The sequence below is a fragment of the Crotalus tigris genome, unplaced genomic scaffold (assembly GCF_016545835.1).
Source record: "Crotalus tigris isolate CLP2741 ecotype Arizona unplaced genomic scaffold, ASM1654583v1 scf7180000018180.527342, whole genome shotgun sequence".
Classification (NCBI taxonomy): domain Eukaryota; kingdom Metazoa; phylum Chordata; class Lepidosauria; order Squamata; family Viperidae; genus Crotalus; species Crotalus tigris.
Genome location: NW_024096868.1, coordinates 60,195 through 83,589, shown reverse-complemented (window position 1 = coordinate 83,589; position 23,395 = coordinate 60,195). Strand labels below are relative to the sequence as shown.

Below are 23,395 nucleotides of genomic sequence, written 5' to 3'. Positions count from 1 at the left end.
ACGTTTCTATTATATCTGTAAGCCGCTGGCTTGTCACCTGCATGGATTTCTGCTTTCAAACAGTATGAATGTTGTTTAATACTGTAAATTATTCTACTGTAATGCAAACTACTCGCTGCAGTTTTCTTGACTTTTAGGAAAAAAAGAGCAAAACCATTATATGGGAAGAGTCATAAAGTGAATGACATAGAAAAAGCTTTAGAGCACAGGTCCCCAACCCCCGGGCTGCAGCCCGCTAGTGGGCCGTAGCCTATTCAGAACGGGGCCACGTGAGTGGCGGGCCGGCACACACGCAGCTTGACTTGCACGAGTGGCGGGCCAGCATGCTTGAATCCAGTTGTGCACACATGTGCGCCAGCCTGCCACTCACACGAGTTGAGCTGCATGCGCATGCCCGCCTACCGCTTGCGCAGTGCATTTCCCCTCTCCCCCTCCAGCCCGCCGCCAAGTTGCAAAGTTTGGGGACCACTGCTTTAGAGGTAGTTCATTATACCAGATACTGAGTCTGATACAGAAGGATTTGTGACATCAAGCTAGTTATTCTTTAAAAAAAAACAGCCTAAAAAAAATCTTGTGTAGAGATTCACAACAGAAAATAGCAATAAAACACATGACTTAAGGAAATGGTGTAGCTTGGTGCTGAAACGTATTGCTAAAAAATCTTGGGATAATTATAAAATCACTGGAGTGTGTATAGGAATCTATACAGCCAAATATCTGTTGGCAAGCTCTGGTGAACTTTTTCCCTAAGAGTGCTAAATCTCTCCACACAACAGTGCCCAAGATTTATTTACAAACCTCCTACTGACTTTATCCTGGGAAAGGGCCAGAAAGGAGAGCAGTGTACTAGTTGTGCACTAGTGCTTCAATGTGCCATACTTCAGGCTCCTTCTGGCAGTAGTATACTGTATTCTACTTCTCCAGCTCTTCTAAAGGAAAGGGAAGATGCCGAGTATACACTCAGAGGATATTACAAGGATACACTTAGGATACCCAAGCAGATCTACTTGTACCCCCTCCAACTTTCCCATGTCTGTTCATTCAGAGTTTCTGGATCATGTAAGTACTGGACAAATTTAAACTCTCCACCCAGTTTTACATTGGGAAAGTATGTCGTACGTATTGTGTATAATTGCTGATATTTTCCATATTCATCTGTCCATAAACTTCAGAGATTGGTTACTACGTTGTTATATTTGCTGCAGGATGATGCCATGCTAAGGAGAATGATTGAAAGTGTTCTATTTGGAGTTATGGTTATTAAACAAAGCCCTAAGCCTTTCTTACCATTTGCAACTTGTCGATTGACATATAGAGTGGATTATAAATAGGACTAGCATTTTTTTTTTTTACAGTGGAGGAATGGTTGGGGGGAGATGCCTATTATGGATTACAACATTATGCTCTGTAGTAATAATAAATCTTTCAAAATAATGTGTAACACACTTTAAAAGTTACATAGGAAACAAAGAACTAGGAATTATCAGCCTCTGAGTCTCCGCCTCTCATAAGAAGCCATCTTTGGAATTTAATGCATGTTCCATGTGCAGAAGAAGTTCATTCATGCAAGGAACAGTCTGAATTCTAGTTTGTTATATATCAACGCTGTAAGCTGTGCAAAGTGAATATAAAAATTGCAAATTGAGATCGAGAATCCACTTGTATAAGGAAAATTAATAACATAGAACAGAAGCTATTCAGCAAAGCTAAATCTTGCACTTGTTTTAAAAAGTGTAGCATACATGAACTTGTGCGAGCTCTTAAATGGCTTTTCAATTCAATGTAATAGATTTTGTGTGAACACCATTTTCGTTATTCTTCTATATGTTCCTCATTGTTCTTTATATTTTATGACTCATCCTCACGTTCCCCCTGACTGCAAAATTAGTCTCCCAGTACAGTCACTGCTTTTTGTGCCATGTCCTCCTGATGCTGAGCCTGCAGTGAGATGCCTTATTAATTTGTAGCTGTTTTCACTTTTAAACAGTGTTTTCCCTCTTCTTCCAAGCACAATTTTTGCCATGGTTACAAGGTCATCAACTGTGTGGTTGCTGATACAGTCCTGGGTGGGATCTATCTAACCCTAGTTCACCCTTTATGATTACTGTGGCATGTTGCCTCCCTTCTTGTTGATGCCTGCGGGGAGCTGGAGGGACTGGGGGAAGATAGGCAGGGGAGCACTGCAGCATCCCTGTGGTCGGTCAAGTGACCATGGAAATGCTGCAGGGGCTGTAACTTCGGGTCCACCATAACATGAAACAGTTGCTAAATGACCAATCATTAGACCTGTACTTGGTAGTATATACTGTACTTTGACAATTGGTGTAGCAGATTTTTGGTCAGCAAACTTCTATGAATGCTTAAGGTGACAGTATTTTAAGGTGGCTGTGTTTGTTATGTGTGGATTGCCTATGAACGTAGACTTTGGACTAAAATAATGAAATATGGGACTCATTTATACAAAATACAATAAGTTAGAAAGCATGACAACTGCATAAGTGTATTAGAAATAAATACATACTGTTGATATTAAAGTCTACATGTTCCTGTTAAAATGCTTTTGAGATGTTTTTGAAATGTAAAAAAAAGCAGAGCAAGATAAAATCAAATCAGATTTTTTCCACTTGAATATAATGTATAAGCTGTACAATTTAATTGAAAAAATGAAATATTTTGAGAGAAAAGTAACAATACAAATGTACAATAAAGTGGTTGCATAAATGTGTGCATCATCTTATAATTTCGGATGTGGCTTTGTTCAGAATTTAACCAATCATGTCCAAACTAATATTAAATGGTAGTCAGTGCGCACCTGCCATTAATTAAAATGACTGATTGAGCTCAGGTAATGTTCAGCTGTTTTAGTAGGATTTTTCTGACATTTACTCAGTTGCCTCTTACAGCAAAAGCCATGATCTGCAAAGAGCTTACAGAACATCAAAGGGATCTCATTGTTGGAAGGTGTCAATCAGGAGAAGGGTACATAACAATTTCCGAAGCATTGGATATGCCATGGTACACAGTGAGGACAGTCATCCGCAAGTGGAGAAAATATGGTACAACAGTGACATTACTGAGAACTGGATGTCCCTCCAATATTGATGAATAAAACAAGAAGAAAACTCATCTGAGAGGTTGCCAAGAGGCTTATAGCTACATTAAAGGAGCTACAGGAATTTCTGGCAAGTACTGATTGCATACTATATGTGACAAGCATCTCTCATGTTCTTCATATATCTGGGCTGTAGAGTAGGGTGACAAGATGGAAGCTTTTTCTTGCAAAGAAAAACATTCAAGCCCTATACATTTTGCAAAAACCTACATCAAATCTGACAAAAGCATGTGGGAAAATGTGTTAACCTGGCCTGATGAGACCAAGGCTGAACATTTTAGCCATAATTCCAGAAAGTAAGTCTGGCACAAAAACAACATTGCGCATCACCAAAAGCACATCATATCCACAGTGAAACGTGGTGTCAGCATTATGCTTTGGGACTGTTTTTCTTCAGCTTGAGCTGGGGCTTTAGTCAAGGTGGAAGGAATTATGAACAGCTCCAAATACAGTATCAGTCAATTTTAGCATAAAATCTTCAGGCCTCTGCTAAAATGCTGAAGATGAAGAGGAATTTCACCTTTCAACATGACAATAACCCAAAAACATGCCTCCAAATCAATAACAGAATGGCTTCACCATAAGAAGATTGAAAGTTTGGAATGGCTCAGCCAGAGTCCAGACCTGAATCCAAACTGAAAATCTCTGGGGTGACCTAAAGAGGGCTGTGCACAAGGGGATGACCTCCCAGTTTGGCAGATTTGGAGCACTTTTGCAGGAAGAGTTGGCAAAGTTTCCCAAAGTTGGCAAAGATTTCCAAAGATTCAGTCTTTTGGGCTCCTACACTTGTGCAACCATGTTATTTATGCTTTTTATTTTTATTTTCCCCCCTAAAATATTTCAGTTTATTTTTCAATTGAATTGTACAGCTTATATGGTGGAAAACATTTTGACAGGGATATGTAGACTTTGTATTCACTTGTACATACTTATATTAGGTAAGTATAAAAAGAATTGAAATTGTATTTTCATAACTATTGTTTTTTTTCTTTTTAAAGAATTTTTTTTAATTCTTTTTAAAGCAATTATATTTTTTGTTTTATATATCCCTAATAACTATAAAAATACGAATCCCAGGCATATCTGTACAATAGTATAAAATCCTCGAACTCTGGGATGAATATAAAACAGCCGTTTATTGTTAAAACAATAAAAAACAATAAAAACAACTATTTACAAACCTAAAATAACCTTAGCTTTCGCTGGTCCACTGCCAGCGTCATCAAAGTGAGTGTTTGGGGTGGGGAGTTTACTTATAAACCCTGTTGACTCCATGTTTTACCCATTGATCGTGTAATGGGGCCGCCCGTTCTAACTGACCGTAATTGCTTTAGTTGTCCCGCATCTCCCTGTCCGCATTCCAGTCTTGCTACTTTTTTCCCTCCCATTGTTCCTTTCTTTGCCCTTCCCACTCCTGTCAACCCTGCCTTTCCTTGCTGTGTCCCCTCTCCTGGCATATCCGTCTTCCCCGCCCGTCTTTCTTTCACCTGGCCATATGATGTTGTTGCTAATCTATCTTCCAATCGCCCCCCTCCCATAGTCATTGTGGGCTGCGTATCTCGATCTAGCATTGTGTGTGCCCTTCCATTGCCATTCCCCCCTTTCCCCCTGGTGTATCCACTTGTCGTTCCCGTCTTCTGCTGTTCTCCTCGATCCCGTCTTCCCCGGTCGTTCTTCGTGCCTAGGTGTGCGCATGCGTTGCAGTGCCCTTTCCCCCTGCCTTGTCCGTACCCGGTCGATCAGAGTGACTGCTGGATCATTCCCAGCCCTGCTTCGCCATCCGCACTCAGCAAGTTGTTCTTCGCACGTAGGCGTGTGCGCGCGTTGCAGCGTCCTTCTCCCCTTGCCTCGTCTCTACCCGATCGGTTAAAGTGATTGCAGGATCATTCCTAGCCCTGCCCCACCGTCCGGGCTCAGCAAGTTGTTGTTCATCCTGTTCCTCCTCCCTATGGATCGCACCATCCTCCTCCGCTCATCGTTTTTCCCTCAAGGATCCCCTCCGGCCTTCGGGTTGGGCATAACCATGTGTCTGTTTCGCCTCCCTGTCATTCCTGCTTTTCCTCTCCCCTTCTAATTGATTCCGCTCCCTCCGATCAATCTCCATCCATATGTGCATGCACTGGATGTGGTCCGCTCTCTCCTCACCCCCTCCATGTCCAGCTGCCAGGAGTTGTCACGGACTCACTCCTTACCTGTTCCCTTCCCCTGGCCTCGACAGATTGCCGTGTATCCAGTCCCCTTTCATCCACATGGGTCATGTAGTTGTTATCTTCCTTGGCTCCTCTCCTTCTGAGCATGGTCAGTGTTTTGGATTGCTCTTCATACGCTTTCAATGCTTGATATGCCGGTGGTAGCTCTATATGCCAGTTGATCAAGTATATGTCTGAGAGCCAGGCTTCCCTAAGCAGACGACCTCCTTTGGAGGCATCCTGGGCAATAGCTTCTGCCCCCATGAAGTCAAGCAAGTGGCCATTGCTGGCCATGTGCGTTCATATTTGTGAGTACTGTTCCTGCCTTTTGACAGCCAACTTATGCTCGTGGATTCTAGTTTTAATACATTTGGCTGTCTCCCCAGTGTAGTTGCACTGACAGTCCTTACATTGTACTCTATATTTCTCTTCCTCGGGTAGTGGCTCCTTGGGGCGCATCATCTTGGTACGGAGTGTTTGATTAGGTCGATGGGCCATACTGACATTATACGGTTCTAGTATGTGTGCCGTCACTTCCAATACCCCGTTGACATAGGGTATCGTCGTCCAGGTTGTTGGGCACACCTAGGCACGAAGAACAACCAGGGAAGACAGGATCGATAGGAATGAACAGCAGAAGACGGGAACGACAAGTGGATACACCGGGGGGGAAGGGGGAGTGGCAATTGAAGGGCACACACAATGCTAGATCGAGATAAGCAGCCCACAATGACTACGGGAGGGGGGCAATTGGATGATAGATCAGCAACAACATTGTATGGCCGGGTGCAAGAAAGACGGGCGGGGAAGATGGATATGCCAGGAGAGGGGACACAGCAAGGAAAGGCAGGATTGACAGGAGTGGGAAGGGCAAAGAAAGGAACAATGGGAGAAAAGAAAGTAGCAAGACTGAAATGCGGACAGGGAGATGCGGGACAACTAAAGCAATTACTGTCAGTTAGGACGGGCAGCCCCATTACACGATCAATGGGTAAAACATGGAGTCAACAGGGTTTATAAGCAAACTCCCCACCCCAAACACTCACTCTGATGACGCTGGCAGTGGACCAACGAAAGCTAAGGTTATTTTAGGTTTGTAAATAGTTGTTTTTATTGTTTTTTATTGTTTTGTGAAATAGAAAGTTTGTACCTTCCATTCTTTTTACATTTTGAACAGAAAAGCAGTATTTCCATATTGAAGGCAGAACTCCTATGCAGTATTTAAAACAGACTTATGAATCATCTAACTTACTAAAATTAAATGTTTAGTAATTTAACATTTTACTAGGAATTGAACGGCTTTAAGCACAATTGGACTTACAAATACCTCTATATCAGGGAGTCTGCAGAAGGCAAATACTCCCAAAATATCACCTAGCACCCTTAGAGTGTATTGCTGATTTAGTACTAAATAGCTATATTTCAGTGATATGATTTGGGGAAACATTTCTTTGGGGAATATAGCAACTTAGGAGGTAAGGAGAGTAGATGGACAAGATAATGAGTTTTTTTGCAGTTGAACTAGTCTGCTGGACACTCAGATAATAATTCAGCTGAAATTTAAAAGACTGATTTATACATTCAGAATCTGTATTTTTTTATTTCATGTTCCAAACAAATTTGACTACTGTAATACTTTATTGGAAGTTTATGAAGATTGAAACAGAATGAAAGTTGTGATTTGTTTCTCTTAGTACAAAGCACAACTTAATTGCATGTGATTTTGAAAAGGAGTCAGGAAACATTTTATAGTCTTACAGGGATATATGTTTTGGAGCTTTAGTTATTGGAATGAAAATTGCTGTGCACATTCAGGGTTAGTGATAAGTATAACAGCATCAACATGCTCTCTTTTTATTAAGATTTGGAGCTATATGTCATAACTTTTTGGCAAATGTTTTGGTTCTTTTTTACAGGATATTCTCTAGGTGAAACTCTGAATAAGTTAATTGGAAGAAAACACTGATAAGCACAGTTTATTCCACTTGCTGAATGAATATATAAAACCCTGATGTAGATTTCTTGAATTGGAAGATTTAGAGATGAGTTTTTAAATTATGGAGATTTGTTGATTTTTTTTAAAAAAAAGCAGAATCTAGGAAATAGAATCCTAAAAGAAGTTGCTTAGGTTTATTTATCATAATTTCAAAAAATATTGCTGTCTTTTCTACTATGAAAGAGAAATAAGGTAGAATAATGTTTCCAAATCTTGCCTCTATTACCCAACCTCTTAATAGCTTTGTTTCAGGGTGTAGATGCCTATTGCCACGGGTTTCTTTCCCAAAAATAATGTTGCAGTAAAATGGATGTACTATGCATTGATGCATTTATAGTTGTTCTATGTTACTTTTAAATTCTAAGTGCTTTGTTGTGCCAAGTGAGATTTAAAAGTGTGGAGAAAAGCACTTTTAATGAAATTCCAAATTGTCATTGTAAATGTATTTATTTAACATCCAGTATCAAACACATTAAAATATGAATTATTTTAACTCAATAAATAAATGCATTCCTTTACAATCTTGCAATATTAATCTGCCTTAGCCTAATATCTTGATTATCTCAACAGATTCATGAATCATCCAGCTCCAGCAAACAGTCGTTATAAACCTACTTGCTATGAGCATGCTGCTAACTGTTACACTCATGCGGTATGTAGATTTCCTGGAAATCAATTCATACGATAGTCCAAATAATTCTGATTCCTATCTGCGTATATACTAGTGCATACCCCGTCCATGAATTAAGCAGACCCTCAATTTTTTAACCAAGCTACAATGGGAAAATGCACCATCTGCAGATAAGTCAATTGTGAAAATCAGTACATCAAAATATTTTGAATGTCAGCTTATCTGTGGGGGCAAAACATCTTAAGAAGGCAGTAGCAAACCACTTGCATGTTATTGTCAGGAAAACTGGATGTTCATATCTACTCATCAAGAGTCAAATTCATTTCAAAGTATTGTATTCATTTCAAAGCATTTGAAAGGCAGAATGCACTAATTCTTTTTAGGCTTCCATACACAATCTCCCAAGATTTAGTTTTATTACATTAAATTGCTTGGGCACAGTTAGTGGCAAGGCACAAAGATAAATACATTATTATTAGTTCTTGGAGCTGAATTGATAATTTATTATTTATTAAAATGCTGATCAACAAGCAGCCTGACTCTTATTTGGTCTGTGACAGCTAAATCGTTCTTCAGTTATTTCTGTATATCTTCCTCTTATTTCAAATTTTCCTTTTATATTAGGTTGACCAGCAGTTGTAGATTAGATAGTTAGTGTAATAGTTAACATAGTTGTAAAGGTCTAGTTGAGAAATCTTTTAAATAACATGATACGTATGGTATTTTTTTAACTGTTAAGAGAATTGGGTATGATTTTTAATTTTTGGTTACAAGGGCAGTGGTTTCATATAAAAGTGTGCTTGTAAACTGGAATTAAGGAGGCATCTGAAAATAAATTGATTGTTTATATACTGTATGTATTGGTTGGTACTAGCCAATACTGTATAGATTAGAAAGTATTTGCTTATGTCATGCATCTTGGACTACACAAACATTTTCATATAGTATTTAATACATATAAGTGAATAAAATGTCTAGGCTTGTCATCATAGAAACAAGTGCATTTTAAGCAGGCTATGAAAATATTTTAGACATATTTATATTTTAAAGACAATTAAGCACTTACAACAAATACTGTACGTTAATGGAAAATTTGATTGTTTTAGCCCTGTTTTTGAGCAAGATATAGTTGCCTGGTTCACAACTTGTTCTAAGCCTAAAGTATGGTTTATAATGGGTAGTTTATAGTTTTTACTGAACCAGCATTTAAGATCTAGCAATTTTAAAGACAGTAATCATGAATCTCTGTATCTAAAGCAAACACATTAGATATTTTGTAAATATTCTGGGTGGTTTTTTTCACTTGCACAGTGAATTTAATTTCAGCTTATTCTGATCTCAAACACAACATGTTGCCTGACAGCTTGGTGCTACTTTGTCCCTTGACATGTGGTATGTCTTTGTGACACAGCAATTTTATACAATAACAGCAATTGCTATTCAAGATAACTGAGAGATTTTGAGATTAAATGCTGGAGGAAATTAGGAAAATTGTTCCTCCTTTCCATGATAAAAATGGAGATTAAAAATATATTTATTTGTTGTATACTAGGATAATCTAATTTTGCTTTAAAAACCCCATTTATTTTCACTTCATTTGAATCAAAGGCCAGAGAAAAAAATGTGACTATCAGGGCTTTGACAGCTATCCTAGATAAAATGTCTTCTGGGCCAGCCTCCTATGTGTGCCCAGGAGATCTTGAGAAGGTTTCAGACCATTCATTGTTTTAAGTAGGGCTGCTTTGTTCGTGTGCCAAATGCCTTATTGAAGTATTGGCATAGTAATATAAGGTGAAGAGGGCAAAATTATAAGTGGTGTAAAATACAGAGGAGGGACACAGCAAGTAACACATTGTGGTTTTTTTTTTGGTTTTTTTTGGCCTAGTTTCTTATTTTCCCAGCCATTATTGGTAGTGCCCTCCTTCATCGACTCTCTGAGGATCAGTGGGAAAAGATAACAGCATGGATATATGGAGTTGGTCTATGTGCACTTTTCATCGTTTCAACAGTGTTTCATATAATTTCTTGGAAGAAGAGTCATCTAAGGTATAGATTTGTGGCACTTTCTTCCTACATACTGTAATCTGTTTCTAAGAGTGCTTTTAAGTAAATCTTTTATGTTGTTACGTTTCGGAGCAAAATAGATTTGTTACCATGGTTCTTTTTGGTATAATTTATCCTTTGGAGTTTTAAATATTCCCTGATATCTAGACCAGGGCTTTTCAACCTTTTTACCCATTGTACCACTTTTAGGATATGGCAATATCCAAGTACCACAGTCACTTAGCAAGGTGTCAAAAACTTGATGACCAAAAAAAGGAAAAAAGTGATGCAGTACTGGTAGTCCTCGACTTACAACAGTTCGCTTAGTGACTGTTCGAAGTTACAATGGCACTGAAAAAAATGCCGAGCAAGACACCTGCCTGCCCACCCGGCGGCGCTCTTCCTCCTATTCAAGGTTTTCATTGTTGTGAGCATTTCTGTTGAGGATTGGCAGTGGGGGTGGGGGGGGGTGTGTTTGGTTTTTATTCCCTCTGTCTGCTGGATGGTTGCAGCAGGTTTTGGTCACTTCACATGACCCTGGGACACTGTGACCGTCATAAATATGAATCATTTGCCAAGCATCTGAATGTAAATCACAAGACCTTGGAAATGCTGCAACATTCCAGTTGATTGGTGCTTCTTCTGGGCTCAGCAGAAGCGCCAGAATCAGTACCGAGCTCCAGCTGGAGCCTGGCGCTGATCCTGGCGCTTCCACTGAGCCCTGACAGCCCCAAAGAAGCGCTGATTCTGGCGCTTCCGCTGAGCCCTGACAGCCCTGCAGCTCCAGCCATCTCTCGCTCAGGCTTGTGTGGTGCTGCCACCAGTTCAGCTCATTCCCCTCCCCAGCTACCATTTTTCTAGGATGGTCGCGTACCACCTGCCAGGAGCCAATGTACCACAGGTGGTACCTGTACCACTGGTTGAAAAGCCTTGATCTAGACAACAAAATGTCGTGAAAATTAAGCTACCAAGAGCAAATGTTGACTTCATTAGCACTGATCGTAGGACTTAGTCCCACTCTTTGCAAGGAATGTAAACGCTTTAAAGTATTCACTTGCTACATTTTTGCAATCAAATAATCTAGAGACATTTTTTTAGTTAGTACCTCCAAATTCATTAGCAAACATGGAACTTCAGGATGAAGAAACTACAACATAAAGGCTTAACTTCCCTAGAATTATGTTCTTTTGCAACAGTTGCTTATGTAAGAAAACCAAATCTTACCCTCAACATTTGCATCCCCTTTTCTAATTTTGGGAAGAAAACTTTCTCAAGATCCAGTTAGCTTATATTCTTCCTCAGTTTCTTCACACAGTCTAGAAGAACCTATTCCATTTTTTTAGTCCCTGTTTGACATATTAAAAATGGTTTTTACATTCACAACAATTTTGGGTCAACAATACAGGTAATCCGTGATTTAGGACCATTCATTTAATGCCAGTTCAGTTATGACAGTATTGGAAAAAGTGACTTACTCGCACCTATGATGTCAAACCATGCGATCATCACATCCTTGCTATCATGTGATCTTAATTGGGCACTTGGCAACCAGTTTGCATTTATGACTGGTTGCAGCATTACACAACAGCAATTTGCAAACTTTTATGCCAGTAAGCTGAATTCGCTTAATGACCATGTGGCTCTCTTAATAGCCTCAGTAATTTGCTTAATGACTGCTGTAAAAATTGTCATAAAATTAAATCCAACTTGATTTACAATTGCAACAACTTACAACAGAAATTCCGGTCCCAACTGTAGTCATAAGTCAAGGACTAACTTATACCAGTCTGCCCACAGTGCTCCATTGCAGTTTAAGATGCCTATATTTAAATATTATTTTAAAAACAGAGACATCCAACACATTCATAATTAAAACAATTCCAGTGCTGTTCTTCCAAAGATAAACTTCTAAATCCCAGCAGATTTATAAGGAAAAATTCTCAGAATTACCACATTTTGGAATAGGTACAACTTAATTCCATCTCAATTAATTATGTACAGTACCGGCAAGTTATCTATCTGTGCATCCATAAACTAGCCTATTTGCATTGTCATTACTAATGCTAACCTAACTTTAGTCTCATATTGTGTCCTACACAGGTCGTCTTCCTGTCTTTTTATTGAATGCTTACTGATTTCTAAAATACTAAAGCATTGCCCTATCTTTATCTACTTCTAGCTTTTTCTACAGAATAGTTCTAGGATTTATTCATTTGGACACACATGGGGTCTGATCAAACACTATTTTTTTTAAAAAAAAAAGACAGAAAATCTAAAGGTATCTTAAAGCATAAACATTAATTAGGGGAGTAAAATAACAAATCATCAGCCTGGTCAAAAAACTCACTTCAATTAACTTACTTTTAAAGCACCCAAACATTCAGAATCAAGTGTGATTAGAGACCACAAGGAATTTGTCGCCAGTGCAGAAGTTCTCAGTGTACATGCAAAGCAACAGAATAGTAATAATCATAATAATGATACCAATAGCGGGGTAATAGAGAAGATGAGAAAGAATAATAATACTACAGCCATAGCACATGGGTAAATATACTTAGGTATAGGACAGTATTGTGGGAATTAGACGTTCAATAAAGTGATGGCATAAGGGAAAAAAACTGCATCTAGTTGTTTTGGCCTGCAGTGCCTTGTAAGTGGTGTCCCGAGAGGAGGAGTTGAGACAGTTTATGTCCAGGATGTGAGGCGTCTGTAGTCAGCCCTCCTTCTGACCCATGCAATATACAGGTCCTGTATGGAAGGCAGGCTGGTTGCAGTTCTTTCTGCAGTTCTAACTATGGTTGGGAGTCTGTACCTGTCCTGTTTGGTTGTTGTACCAAAGCAGTCAGTTATAGAAGTATAATCGACAGGCTCAATAATTCCTCTGGGGCAATCTGAATTTTCCAGATTGAAGCAGGAAGAATATTCTTTGTTGTGCCTTTTTAACGATGGCTCTAATGTAAGGTATCCATTTCGAATTTCAGGCTATATTTTTAAAAATGCTTTGATGACCACACACCTTATTTTCGATCAATTAAACGTGCAATAAAAAGATGGAAATGTCACGGAACAAGTAACATGTCACTCTTTAGCCTAAATGATATACCAGAATGGGAATTGGCTGCATGTGCTTCAGGGAACGTGCTCATCCCTCAACTGCTGGGAAGACTTGATGTGCGATGGAAGCTCCCCAAATAGGATATCAGACTCTCTCTCTCCAGCAGCCTCCTCCTCAGCAGATCGGCAAGCTGTCAGGAAGCAAAGAGAAAATGTAAATGGCTTCCTGGTGCCAAACATTGTTGAAAGGTCACAATGAGGAAGGAGGAAGTCTTGTTGCTTCCTTCCAGCAATTTTAGTAAGTGGGGTGGGAGAGGGAGTAGAAGGGAAGAAAAATTCCTAAAATTAAAGGCATTCTTGCTGCCAATATTAAGCCAATTTGCAAGTGACTGAAGATTTCATTACACACAAGAACCATTTTGGCACTTAGCTTTAATTGTCAAACAAGTATGATAAATGAAGTCTTTTAATAGCATCAGTTTAAACAATGTTAATACATAATCATATAAGTAAACTGCAGTGAAAGGCTGGTCTGGTCTGCCTCAAATATATATCTATGAAAAACACACCCCTTTTTGCCTTCTCCAGGTACCAAAGTCCTAAGCTGAATTGCAAAGTAAATTCAACAATTCTTTTCTCCAGAATTTAAGCAGCAAAATGACTTGGAACTTTCTGTTGTATAATATTTTTCCTGAAATATTTACTAAACAAAAAACAAAGCCTCATAGGACAGATGAATAAAATCTTTGAACCGAAGACTCTAATATTGCTCAGTTTTACATTTCTAAAATGCAATAAAAATATGATTTTGGAAAGAAAGATCAGAAAAACAAATTTGGATACTTGTTTGATTGCAGATTTTTTTCCCCGAAAGGCTGTAGAAAACAAGCAAATTGTAACTGATCTTTCTATTTGACTACTTTAGTCTTCTCTGTCTGCTTAGTTCTTCTTGGGTGGAATTCCAAGGTAATAATTTTATGGCACTTTTTTCTGATTTTTTCCCTGTTTGGAATTTAGGACAATGGAGCACTGTTTTCATATGTGTGACCGAATGATGATCTATATCTTCATTGCAGCATCATATGCACCTTGGTAAGGATTAAAATATATGCTCTTGGGTAGAAAACAAATGTAACGTCATACCTTCCATTTGAAGGATTAGTTAAATAATTGCTCCTAATCTGATGAGGCTAGAAACAATAAAAGTAAAATTTGCTTTCCATCTCATAAATTAAGTTGCATGTGGGAGGGGGAATTGTTGGGGTTTTTTGTCTTTGTATTTTCAACTTAGTTGACCTGATCCCACAAGATTAATACAGAATCGGATTTGTACTTATTGAGGACCATCCCCCAAATAATGTACTGCAGCTCTAAATGTGAGGCAACAACATTCTGTGATGCTGCACTTAACACTGTATTCTTTTCAGAAAACTGAAATAATTGTAATCGGATTATATTGTTATAAGAAGCTACAGTATACATTTTTGTGAAACTGTAAGGTAATTTTATGTTCCAGTGTAATAAGGATTAATAAATTAAAATGTACAGGTAGTCCTCAATTTACAATCACAATTGAGCCCAAAATTTATATTGCTAAGCAAGATATTTGTTAAGTAAGTTTTGCCCCATTTTACGACCTTTCCTGCTACAATGGTTAAGTGAATCACTGCAGTTGATAAATTAGTAACATGGTTCTTAAGTGAAACTGACTTTTCACCATTGACTTTGCTTGTCGGAAGGTCGCAAAAGCTGATCTTGTGACCCCCCCCCCAGACACAGCAACTGTCATAAATATGAACCAGTCGCTAAGCATCCCAATTTTAATCATGTGACCAAGGGGATGCTGCAATCGCCATAAGTGTTGAGCATTTTTCAGTGCTGTTGTAACTTTGAATGGTCATAAAATGAACTGTTATAAGTCGAGGACTACCTGTACTTTTCTATCAAAACTTAAGTTTTTCAGTTCATTGTCAGTAATATGAATGTTCTAAATAAGCTTAAACATTATGCATTTGCACTGCTACATTTTAACTTTTTTCTTGTTTTTTTTTTAAACTAAAACCATATTAATTACAAAAAGGATGTGTTTTTCTCCTTCCTGCCTTTGAGAACTCCTGATTGGATTTTTATTTTTTTTAACATCTGGGGAAAAATATTTTGTCTTTAATATACCATTCTTTTATTAGTTCAGAAAGTCATTTAAATATATTTTTTCAGGTTAAATCTTCGTGAACTTGGACCTCTGGCATCTCATATGCGTTGGTTTATCTGGCTAATGGCTGCTGGAGGAGCTTTTTATGTATTTCTCTACCATGAAAAGTAAGAATTATCATGATTTTGTCTTGACGTGATCTCTCTCTCTCTCTCTCTCTCTCTCTCTCTCAATTTAGTGATACATCTCTTTGATAAGTGTTTATATGTGGTATTTTTATGCTAAAAAAACCATTGGAACAGAGTGCCAGTCAACTGCATTTTCAGGATAAAACAGACCATTTTCATTTAATCACACTCTTTTATTCTGCTAAAATTGCATTCTGTATTATTAATTTTCTTCTCTCTTGTAGGACATTATGAGGACATTATCAGCCTATTAAAAAATCACTTCTCTCGCTTTTAAGATTCCTTTTTGATAAATAATTAAAGCAGCACTTAATATTCTGCTTGATGAGAACAGCTTGGATTCATACGGGGAAAAAAGAAAATGTGGCTGCAAGCCATTTTTTATTCCACTCTATACACCCAGACTGTACTCTTAATATTAAAATTCTAGAGAATATATTTTCTAATACAGCAATAGACAGAAGGTAGATCAGGATTTATGGCTAACTGAGTTCATTCAGGTGCAGAAAATTACTAGGCTCTGAATATTCTCAGTGGAACTCTCTTAATTCTAAATTCACATCTTTTGTTTCTGGCTTGGAGAGTTGAAGTAAAAAAATTAAACTAGGCTCTGAAAGTTTTCATTATGCTTACTGTTATGCTAGTAAGTATGACTGATCTTTTAAAGGAGCTTAGCCCAATGTGTTGCCTTCACATGTGTTGTTTGAAGTATCTTTTCACATGCTTTGTGGAGATACGAAAAGTGTTACCCAACACAAGCGAATCACAGTTGGTTTAAAACAGGGGTCTCCAAATTTGGCAACTTTTAAGACTTGTGGACTTCAGCTCCCAGGGCTGGCTGAGGAATTCTGGAAGTTTAACAACAACAACTTTATTGTTACTTTGAATGTACACCAATCGGCATACACCAAAATGAAATTTCATTGCATACAGCTCTCAAAGGACCACCACCTCCGATATACACCCCTTGTTCATGGCTTCCAGCTGAAGTTTCAGATTGTCCATTTTAATCTCTAGGGAGCAAATGATGGCAAACAGGACAGATGGAAACTGGAGAGCTCCAAGTGGATTAGCCCTCAAATTAGCTTGTATTCCTGCACGACAACCTTGCCTCCTTTCCTTTTTCTGATCCTGTCTCTTCCACCTTTTCCTTAAAGAGGCCTTGCTTCTTTTCGCCCCTGGATCACACTGCCACCGTCACCAACTTCTCCAAAAGTCTCTCTCTCTTCCTCTGGGCCTGCCGACAGCCTCATCCAGTTCCTTCACTACATAAGCCCCGGGAGTTGAGTTGGAGTCCACAAGTCTTAAAGTTGGCAAGTTTGGAGACCCCTGCTTTAAAAGATTGCTGTAGAGCACGGGTGCCAGACTTACAGTCTGTGGGCCTCAGCATTTCTTTTGAGCATGTTAAGGCCAAAAATAATCAGGGTTTAGCTTTTGTTTTCTTCAATTTGGGGATGGATTGGGGCAAATTTTAAAAGAAAATATCAGTGCCTTTATTCTTACGACGTTTGAGGACACGTTTCATTTTTTAGAAACTCTAAATCCACCACAAATCAAAACTATTTTAGCTCTGGCCCAACACCGCTTGACCTTCCACATACTACATGAAGTCTTGTGCAGATCTTGAGCCACTAGCAAGGGTGTGTTTTTGCTGAAGTTTGTTATGCTGGGTTGCACAAGATACTTTTTCACAAGTGCTTGGGGTGGGGTGCATCTTTTTCTGTCCCTTACTTAGGAACTCATCCCCCAGAGTAAGGAAAAGTATTCATTCTCCAGCATGTAGAGGAATGTAGACTCCACGCATGGGGTTGATTTAGTCTTCTAGCCCAATCAGACCAAACAATCAAAGTTGCCACGCCTCTGCAGGGTCTGACCATGCCCCAGTTTTTGTTTGGTCTCAGCCCTCAAGACACATAAGAATTTGGCTCCTAATTTAGATTCAGAAAGGTAGTTATTGCCATTCGTGGTTTCTCTATCCTTTTTTTCCTTCTTGGGGGGGGGGGATTGGTTCAGCTCTGAGCTCAGTGCTGCACCATTTCTTCTCTCTTAATCAATCCCTTCTCCGTGAGTTTTCAGAGGCAGACAGCTGATCGTAGATTGCTGCCTCCTCATTACAATCCACCTCCCCACCCCCTCCCAAGATCTTCGCTGTGAATGCAAAGCTAAACTACTAATTTTCAGCTGAAAACTGAAATCACCTTCTTAGGTTAGTTACCAATTCAAACAACCTGCGGGCGCCATTTTGAGCCTCTAGAAGGCTCGATCCTCACACTACTCAAGTACTTCCTTGTTACTGTTGATTGTCAGCTGTAAATTACCAAAAAAAAAAAAAAAACAGCAGGTGAACTGTTTGACTAAAAGAGCTGATTACCAGATTACTTGCAGGAGAGGATTTTTTCTCTCAGCTTGTTTCATCTCTCATCAGATTGTCCCGGCCTCCATTTTGGGCTCTGCCCGATCACACACATTAAATTGACTGCTTTGTCCTAATTACAGCCTTTTCAGTCACGAAGTAACTTACTTATTTGGTGATTCTCCCTAAGTGGGGGGGGGGAATAGGAGTTCTAATTACATTCCTTTAGATCTTCATTCAGCTGCTTAATAGGCACCATCTCAGGTTGCCTAGTGGACATAGGGAAAATACCTTGAGTCTCTCACTCCATTTTATCTGGTAATATTCCAGACTGTGACTTACCAGTACCTTTTAAATATCCAGTGCCAACAGATTGGATGGCTGCTTGCCTTGCCTGTTTTCCGCTGTCTGCATAGTGGTCGGCACTTACTGTCCTAGCCGTCACTAAGTGAGACACGAGGGTCCAAAAAAAAATCAATTAAAATAAAACAGAATTAAATTAAACAAGATATATACTATATTCATATATAGACTTATCTTTAATTTGATACCTTTTTGGCCAAATTGTCTCTATTACAGTGGGCCTGAAAATTTGAATGGGGAGGACAGCCCCTGAGCGTAGCGTGGCTTATATCGCGTAGTGACTCCGTGCTTAACGGTGGGCCGGACCTCACAGACCCTCGTGCAGGCCTGTACCACCCAGGTGGGTCATGGCCTTCCTTTCTCCTGCAGACCAAGGGCCGATCCAGGGATCTCCTGGTGAAAACCTGCCCTTTCTTCTCCTGCAGAACAGGACTGATCCAGGGATCTCCTGGTGACAACCTGTCTTTTCTTCTACTGCAGTACAGGCCAGATCCAGGGATCTCCTGGTGAACACCTGTTGTTTATTTCCTATTGTTTATTTCAATATGGCGGATAACACCGTTTCACAGGCTTCCACCTCCAGTGGAAATATAAAACGCAAGCCATCCAGTCTGGATACACCTGCAAAAGCCAAGGCCAAGGTCAAACGGACCTCTAAGGCCGATGACAAGCAAGCAGATAGCAGACATGGGGTGCTGGAGCGACAATTCTCCAAAGCCCAGCGGCAGACAGGAGAGACGCAGCTTATCCCCTCACCTCCTCTTGCATCCATATCAGGGGAGCATCGACCTTCCCCTCTTACACAGGCTTGGTCTCCCGAGCAGACCCTGGACCAGGGTCCCTTGCTGGGATATGAACGGGACCATCTGTCCCTCTTTGACCGAGAATTGAGATTACAGGTCCAAGATTCAATTCCAGCTGCTGAGCCAGGACCTTCCTCAGTGTCTTGTGGGTCTCAGGGGGAGGTTACTACAGTCGTCCCTCCCCCAATCCCTTCAGCATCTTTCACGCCGATGGCGGCGGGTCTTCGGGGCCCCGAACATCCTTCATTTACTGTCCAGCTCCAAGCCATGATCTCACAGGCAGTGGTTCAGGCAATGGCGGCTTCAGGGAGGGCCATTCCGGTCCAAGGACCGTCAACCCCCCCCCCTACGCCCACGGAAACTAGGCATCCCAGGGAGTATGTGATTTCAGATCACGGTTCTCCACCTCAATCTGAAGGGAGCGAGATATCAGATTTTTCTGCTCAGATTCCGGAAGAAGGCATGTGGTCAGACGGGGAAGACATTCAGGCGGAGGCCACTCCTATGGTAGGGGTGTTTAATCCAAATTCCTTCTATCCTCTTTTACAAAAGGCCTATGTCACCAGAAAAATTGAACCCGTGAAACCACAGACGACCGATCAGGACTCTGGACAGAGTTCTGACCCACTGTTTCTGGAACCGGTCAAGAAGAACCTACAGATACCTTGCCCCCCTATGTTTCTCAAATCCATTCAGGATCAGTGGGGATCTCCTGGAAGTTTCTCTGCTCTTGGGGGATTAGATCGTAAGCTCTTAGATACGGTCCCTTCCCTCAACGATGTCCTCGAAGTTCCGAGTGTAGACGAGGCTCTCGCCCCCATACTGTCAGACACCAAAATCCCAGGAGATATGTCGGAGGCCCTTAAGGCTGAGGACAAGAAGTCTGAGATTTCCCTCAAAAGGACCCATCAGGCATCAGCTTGGGCTATAAGAGCCTCAACATCTAACTCTTTTTTCGCTAGAATTGCATTAATCTGGCTCAGGGAATTACAGGCCAGATTATCCCCAGACGAGGTAAGGGTTCACCAGGATGTCACTAAACTAAGGGCCGCACTGGAATACATGGCGGATGTGTCTCTGCAGTCGGCCAAATATTCGGCTCGGGCCATAGCTTCCAACGTGGCCGCACGCCGGTTATTCTGGCTAAAAAATTGGAAGGCCGATACCAGGCACAAATGGAGAGTAGCTGCGGCACCATATCATAAGGGTCGCCTTTTTGGAGAGGCTCTCACTCCTTACCTGACTGAAAACAAAGAAAAGTTGAAAGTACTAGCTCATGTTGTCAAAAAAACGGGCAGACGTTTTTCTCCATACAACTGGCGTCCGTCGTTCAAGTCTGGCTCAGACCGAACTACATGGAGCGGGTATCGGCCCTTTCAAGCAGGGCCGGACCGCTCATCGGACCGGTCCGGCTACAGAGACAAGCCAAAGCCACAATTCCAGTCTAAGAGGCCCCTTCGCGGCAAAGGAGGTCATCCTTTCCCAAAGTCAAAGTGACTTGAGGCGGATTCCTCCCATTGGCGGAAGACTGGCACTATATTTCCACAAATGGAAAAGTACCACCACGGACAATTGGGTTCTAACCACTATCAGAGACGGACTGTCTCTGGAGTTCCTCACACTCTCACCTTGGCGCTTCATCTCCTGCCCCCTATCCAGAAATCCCGTGAAACAAGGTCTCATGGAGGAGGCCATTTGTCATCTGTTAAGCATAGAGGCAATAGAGCGGGTACCCCCAGATCAATGGGGACTGGGTTTCTACTCCATCCTGTTCGTGGTACCAAAACCCTCAGGAGGATGGAGGGCGATCCTAGACCTCAAGGCTCTAAATCGGTACCTAATTTACCAAAAATTCAAGATGCAAACTCTTCATTCTATTCTGGGCAGTATTCGGCCAGGGGATTTTCTTACATCCATAGATCTGACAGAAGCTTACCTGCACGTTCCCATACATCCAAATCACAGGCGTTTCCTCAGATTCAGGTATTCCAACCATCACTATCAGTACAGGGCCCTGCCATTCGGCCTATCATCAGCTCCAAGGGTTTTCACCAAAATCCTGGCGGTTCTCGCCGCACAGCTCAGGTTGGTACCAGTCCGCGTTCAGTGCTACTTGGACGATATCCTAATCCAGTCGTCCTCGGCACTGAACGCCCATTCAGACGTGGCACTGACGATCAAGACACTCCAGGATCATGGATGTATGATCAACTTCCCAAAGAGCCATCTGATCCCAACAAACCGTTTGCTCCACCTAGGTGCAATAATAGACACCAGCCAGTGCCGAGTTTTCCTGTCTCAGGAGCGTCAGCTCAGCATACGTACGATGGTCACCAGGGTGCGCAAGGAGAAACGTGTAACCCTGCTCCTGCTGTCACAGCTGTTAGGGAAACTGATCTCATGTATTGCCATAGTGCCTTGGGCCAGGCTTCATACGAGACAACTACAGTGGTTTCTACTCCCTTACCAGAAACGGGGTGTAGCATGTTTTCCACAGAGGGTGCGAGTCCCACCACAGACACTCACGTCCCTCATCTGGTGGTTGTCCCCAGCACTGTCCAAAGGATCCCTGTTCAGAGAACCGACTCGGGTAACCTTGACCACAGACGCCAGTCTGTTTGGATGGGGGGCACATCTGCAATCTCAATTCGCCCAGGGACAGTGGTCTCAACGGGATCTCAAGAAAAATATCAATTGGTTAGAGCCCAGAGCCATACACCTAGCACTTCGCCATTTCCACAAGAAGTTGGCGGGCCACCATGTGCTGGTTCTGACAGACAACGTGGCGGCAAAGGCCCATGTCAACAGGCAGGGCGGCACTCAATCACGGATTCTAATGTCCGAGGCCCAGTGTCTGGGGTCATGGGCGGAACAGAATCTGTTGTCCCTAAAGGCAGAACACATTTCAGGGGTGGAAAACGACCAGGCAGATTTTCTGAGTCGATCTACGATAGATCATTCAGAGTGGCGTCTACATCCCCATCTCTTTCGGGAGATAACTCACCGTTTCGGTCGGCCCAAAGTCGACCTGTTTGCATCCCCGAAGAACACCCAGCTTCCCCGGTTTCTATCTCGGTACCCATCCCAGGGTTCGGAAGGAGCAGATGCCCTCCGCAGCCCTTGGCCGGCGGGCCTTCTATATGCATTTCCACCCCTTCCCTTGATCCCGGCTGTCATCAGGAAGCTGTTACAGGAACAGGTGGAGCTAATCCTTGTGGCCCCGTATTGGCTGAGGCATCCATGGTTCGCGGATCTCGTGAACCTCGCCATAGCCCCCCCTTGGCAAATCCCTCCAGAGAGGATAATTCTAACACGGGGCCATATGCCATCCGAACCCACAGTGGCTACAACTAGCCGTCTGGCATCTGAGCGCCAGTTCCTGATGTGCGGATCTTACTCTTCAAGGGTGATAGCTATGATCCAAGCTTCCAGACGGCCGGCAACGAACCGAATCTATGATGCCACTTGGAAGAATTTCTGTGACTGGTGTACCTGTAAGGGTTTGTCTATCTCTTCTGTCACTATTCCAGTGATTCTTGAATACCTCATGGATGGAGTGGATAAAGGCTTAGCGCCCAACACCTTGCGTAGACAGGTGGCCGCTCTTTCCACGGTGTTCACCTGTGCCAACGCCACTCCATTGTCCCATCATCCCAGGGTCTGATCCTTTATGAAAGGAGTCTCCAACACCAGACCTCCGGTAGTATACAGGTATCCATCTTGGGAACTACCTCGTGTTCTGCAGGCACTCACTAGGTCTCCCTTTGAACCTGTAAGGTCTTGTCCTCTTCACATTTTGTCCCACAAGGTGGCTTTCCTAGTAGCCATCACGTCGGCGAGACGCGTGTCAGAGCTGGCTGCTCTTTCAGTTAGGGAAGACCTGTGTACCTTCTATCAGGACAGAGTGGTGCTGAGGTTATCACCTTCCAAGGGACAGAAGGTTTCCTCCTCTACTATAGCCAGGTGGATCAAGGCCTGTATCGCTCAATCTTACCAGGCTTCCTCTTTACCTGTCCCAAGCCGCCTGACAGCACACTCTACTCGTAGCGCTTCCACATCGGCGGCGTGGCAGACTCAGGCGTCCATAGAGGAGATCTGTAAGAGGGCTACGTGGTCGTCCCCTTCACCATTCATTCACCACTACAAACTCGACAAGTTTGCTTCCGCGGAAGCTGCGTTTGGCCGTCGGGTTTTACAACAAGTGGTCCATTTCAGCAACGACACTTAACCAACCTGCTTCCCACCCGTGGGATCATAGGGGCTTTGGTATGTCCCATGCGTGGAGTCTACATTCCTCTACATGCTGGAGAAGGGGCGTTGTCTTACCAGAACGCCTTTTCTCAGCATGAGGAATGTAGACTCCACCCCCTCCCTGATTATTACTAGCAGCTAGGTTAGTGTCAGCAGTTCGGAGCCATCTCGTCACACAATCATTCGCTTTGCCCTTTCGAAAACTGGGGCATGGTCAGACCCTGCAGAGGCGTGGCAACTTTGATTGTTTGGTCTGATTG

At 41.8% G+C, this 23,395-nt stretch overlaps 1 protein-coding gene across 5 annotated transcripts in view; it reads left to right on the top strand.

The window, feature by feature from the left end:
- Window positions 1-23,395, top strand: part of MMD (monocyte to macrophage differentiation associated) — a 40,539-nt gene that overhangs the window by 11,938 nt on the left and 5,206 nt on the right. For all 5 annotated transcript variants that reach the window (XM_039348804.1, XM_039348803.1, XM_039348801.1 and 2 more), the window contains 4 exons: window positions 7,868-7,949; window positions 9,814-9,974; window positions 14,043-14,117; window positions 15,243-15,344. In XM_039348804.1, the coding sequence (XP_039204738.1) occupies window positions 7,868-7,949; window positions 9,814-9,974; window positions 14,043-14,117; window positions 15,243-15,344 (420 nt within the window). The remainder of the gene's footprint in view (window positions 1-7,867; window positions 7,950-9,813; window positions 9,975-14,042; window positions 14,118-15,242; window positions 15,345-23,395) is intronic.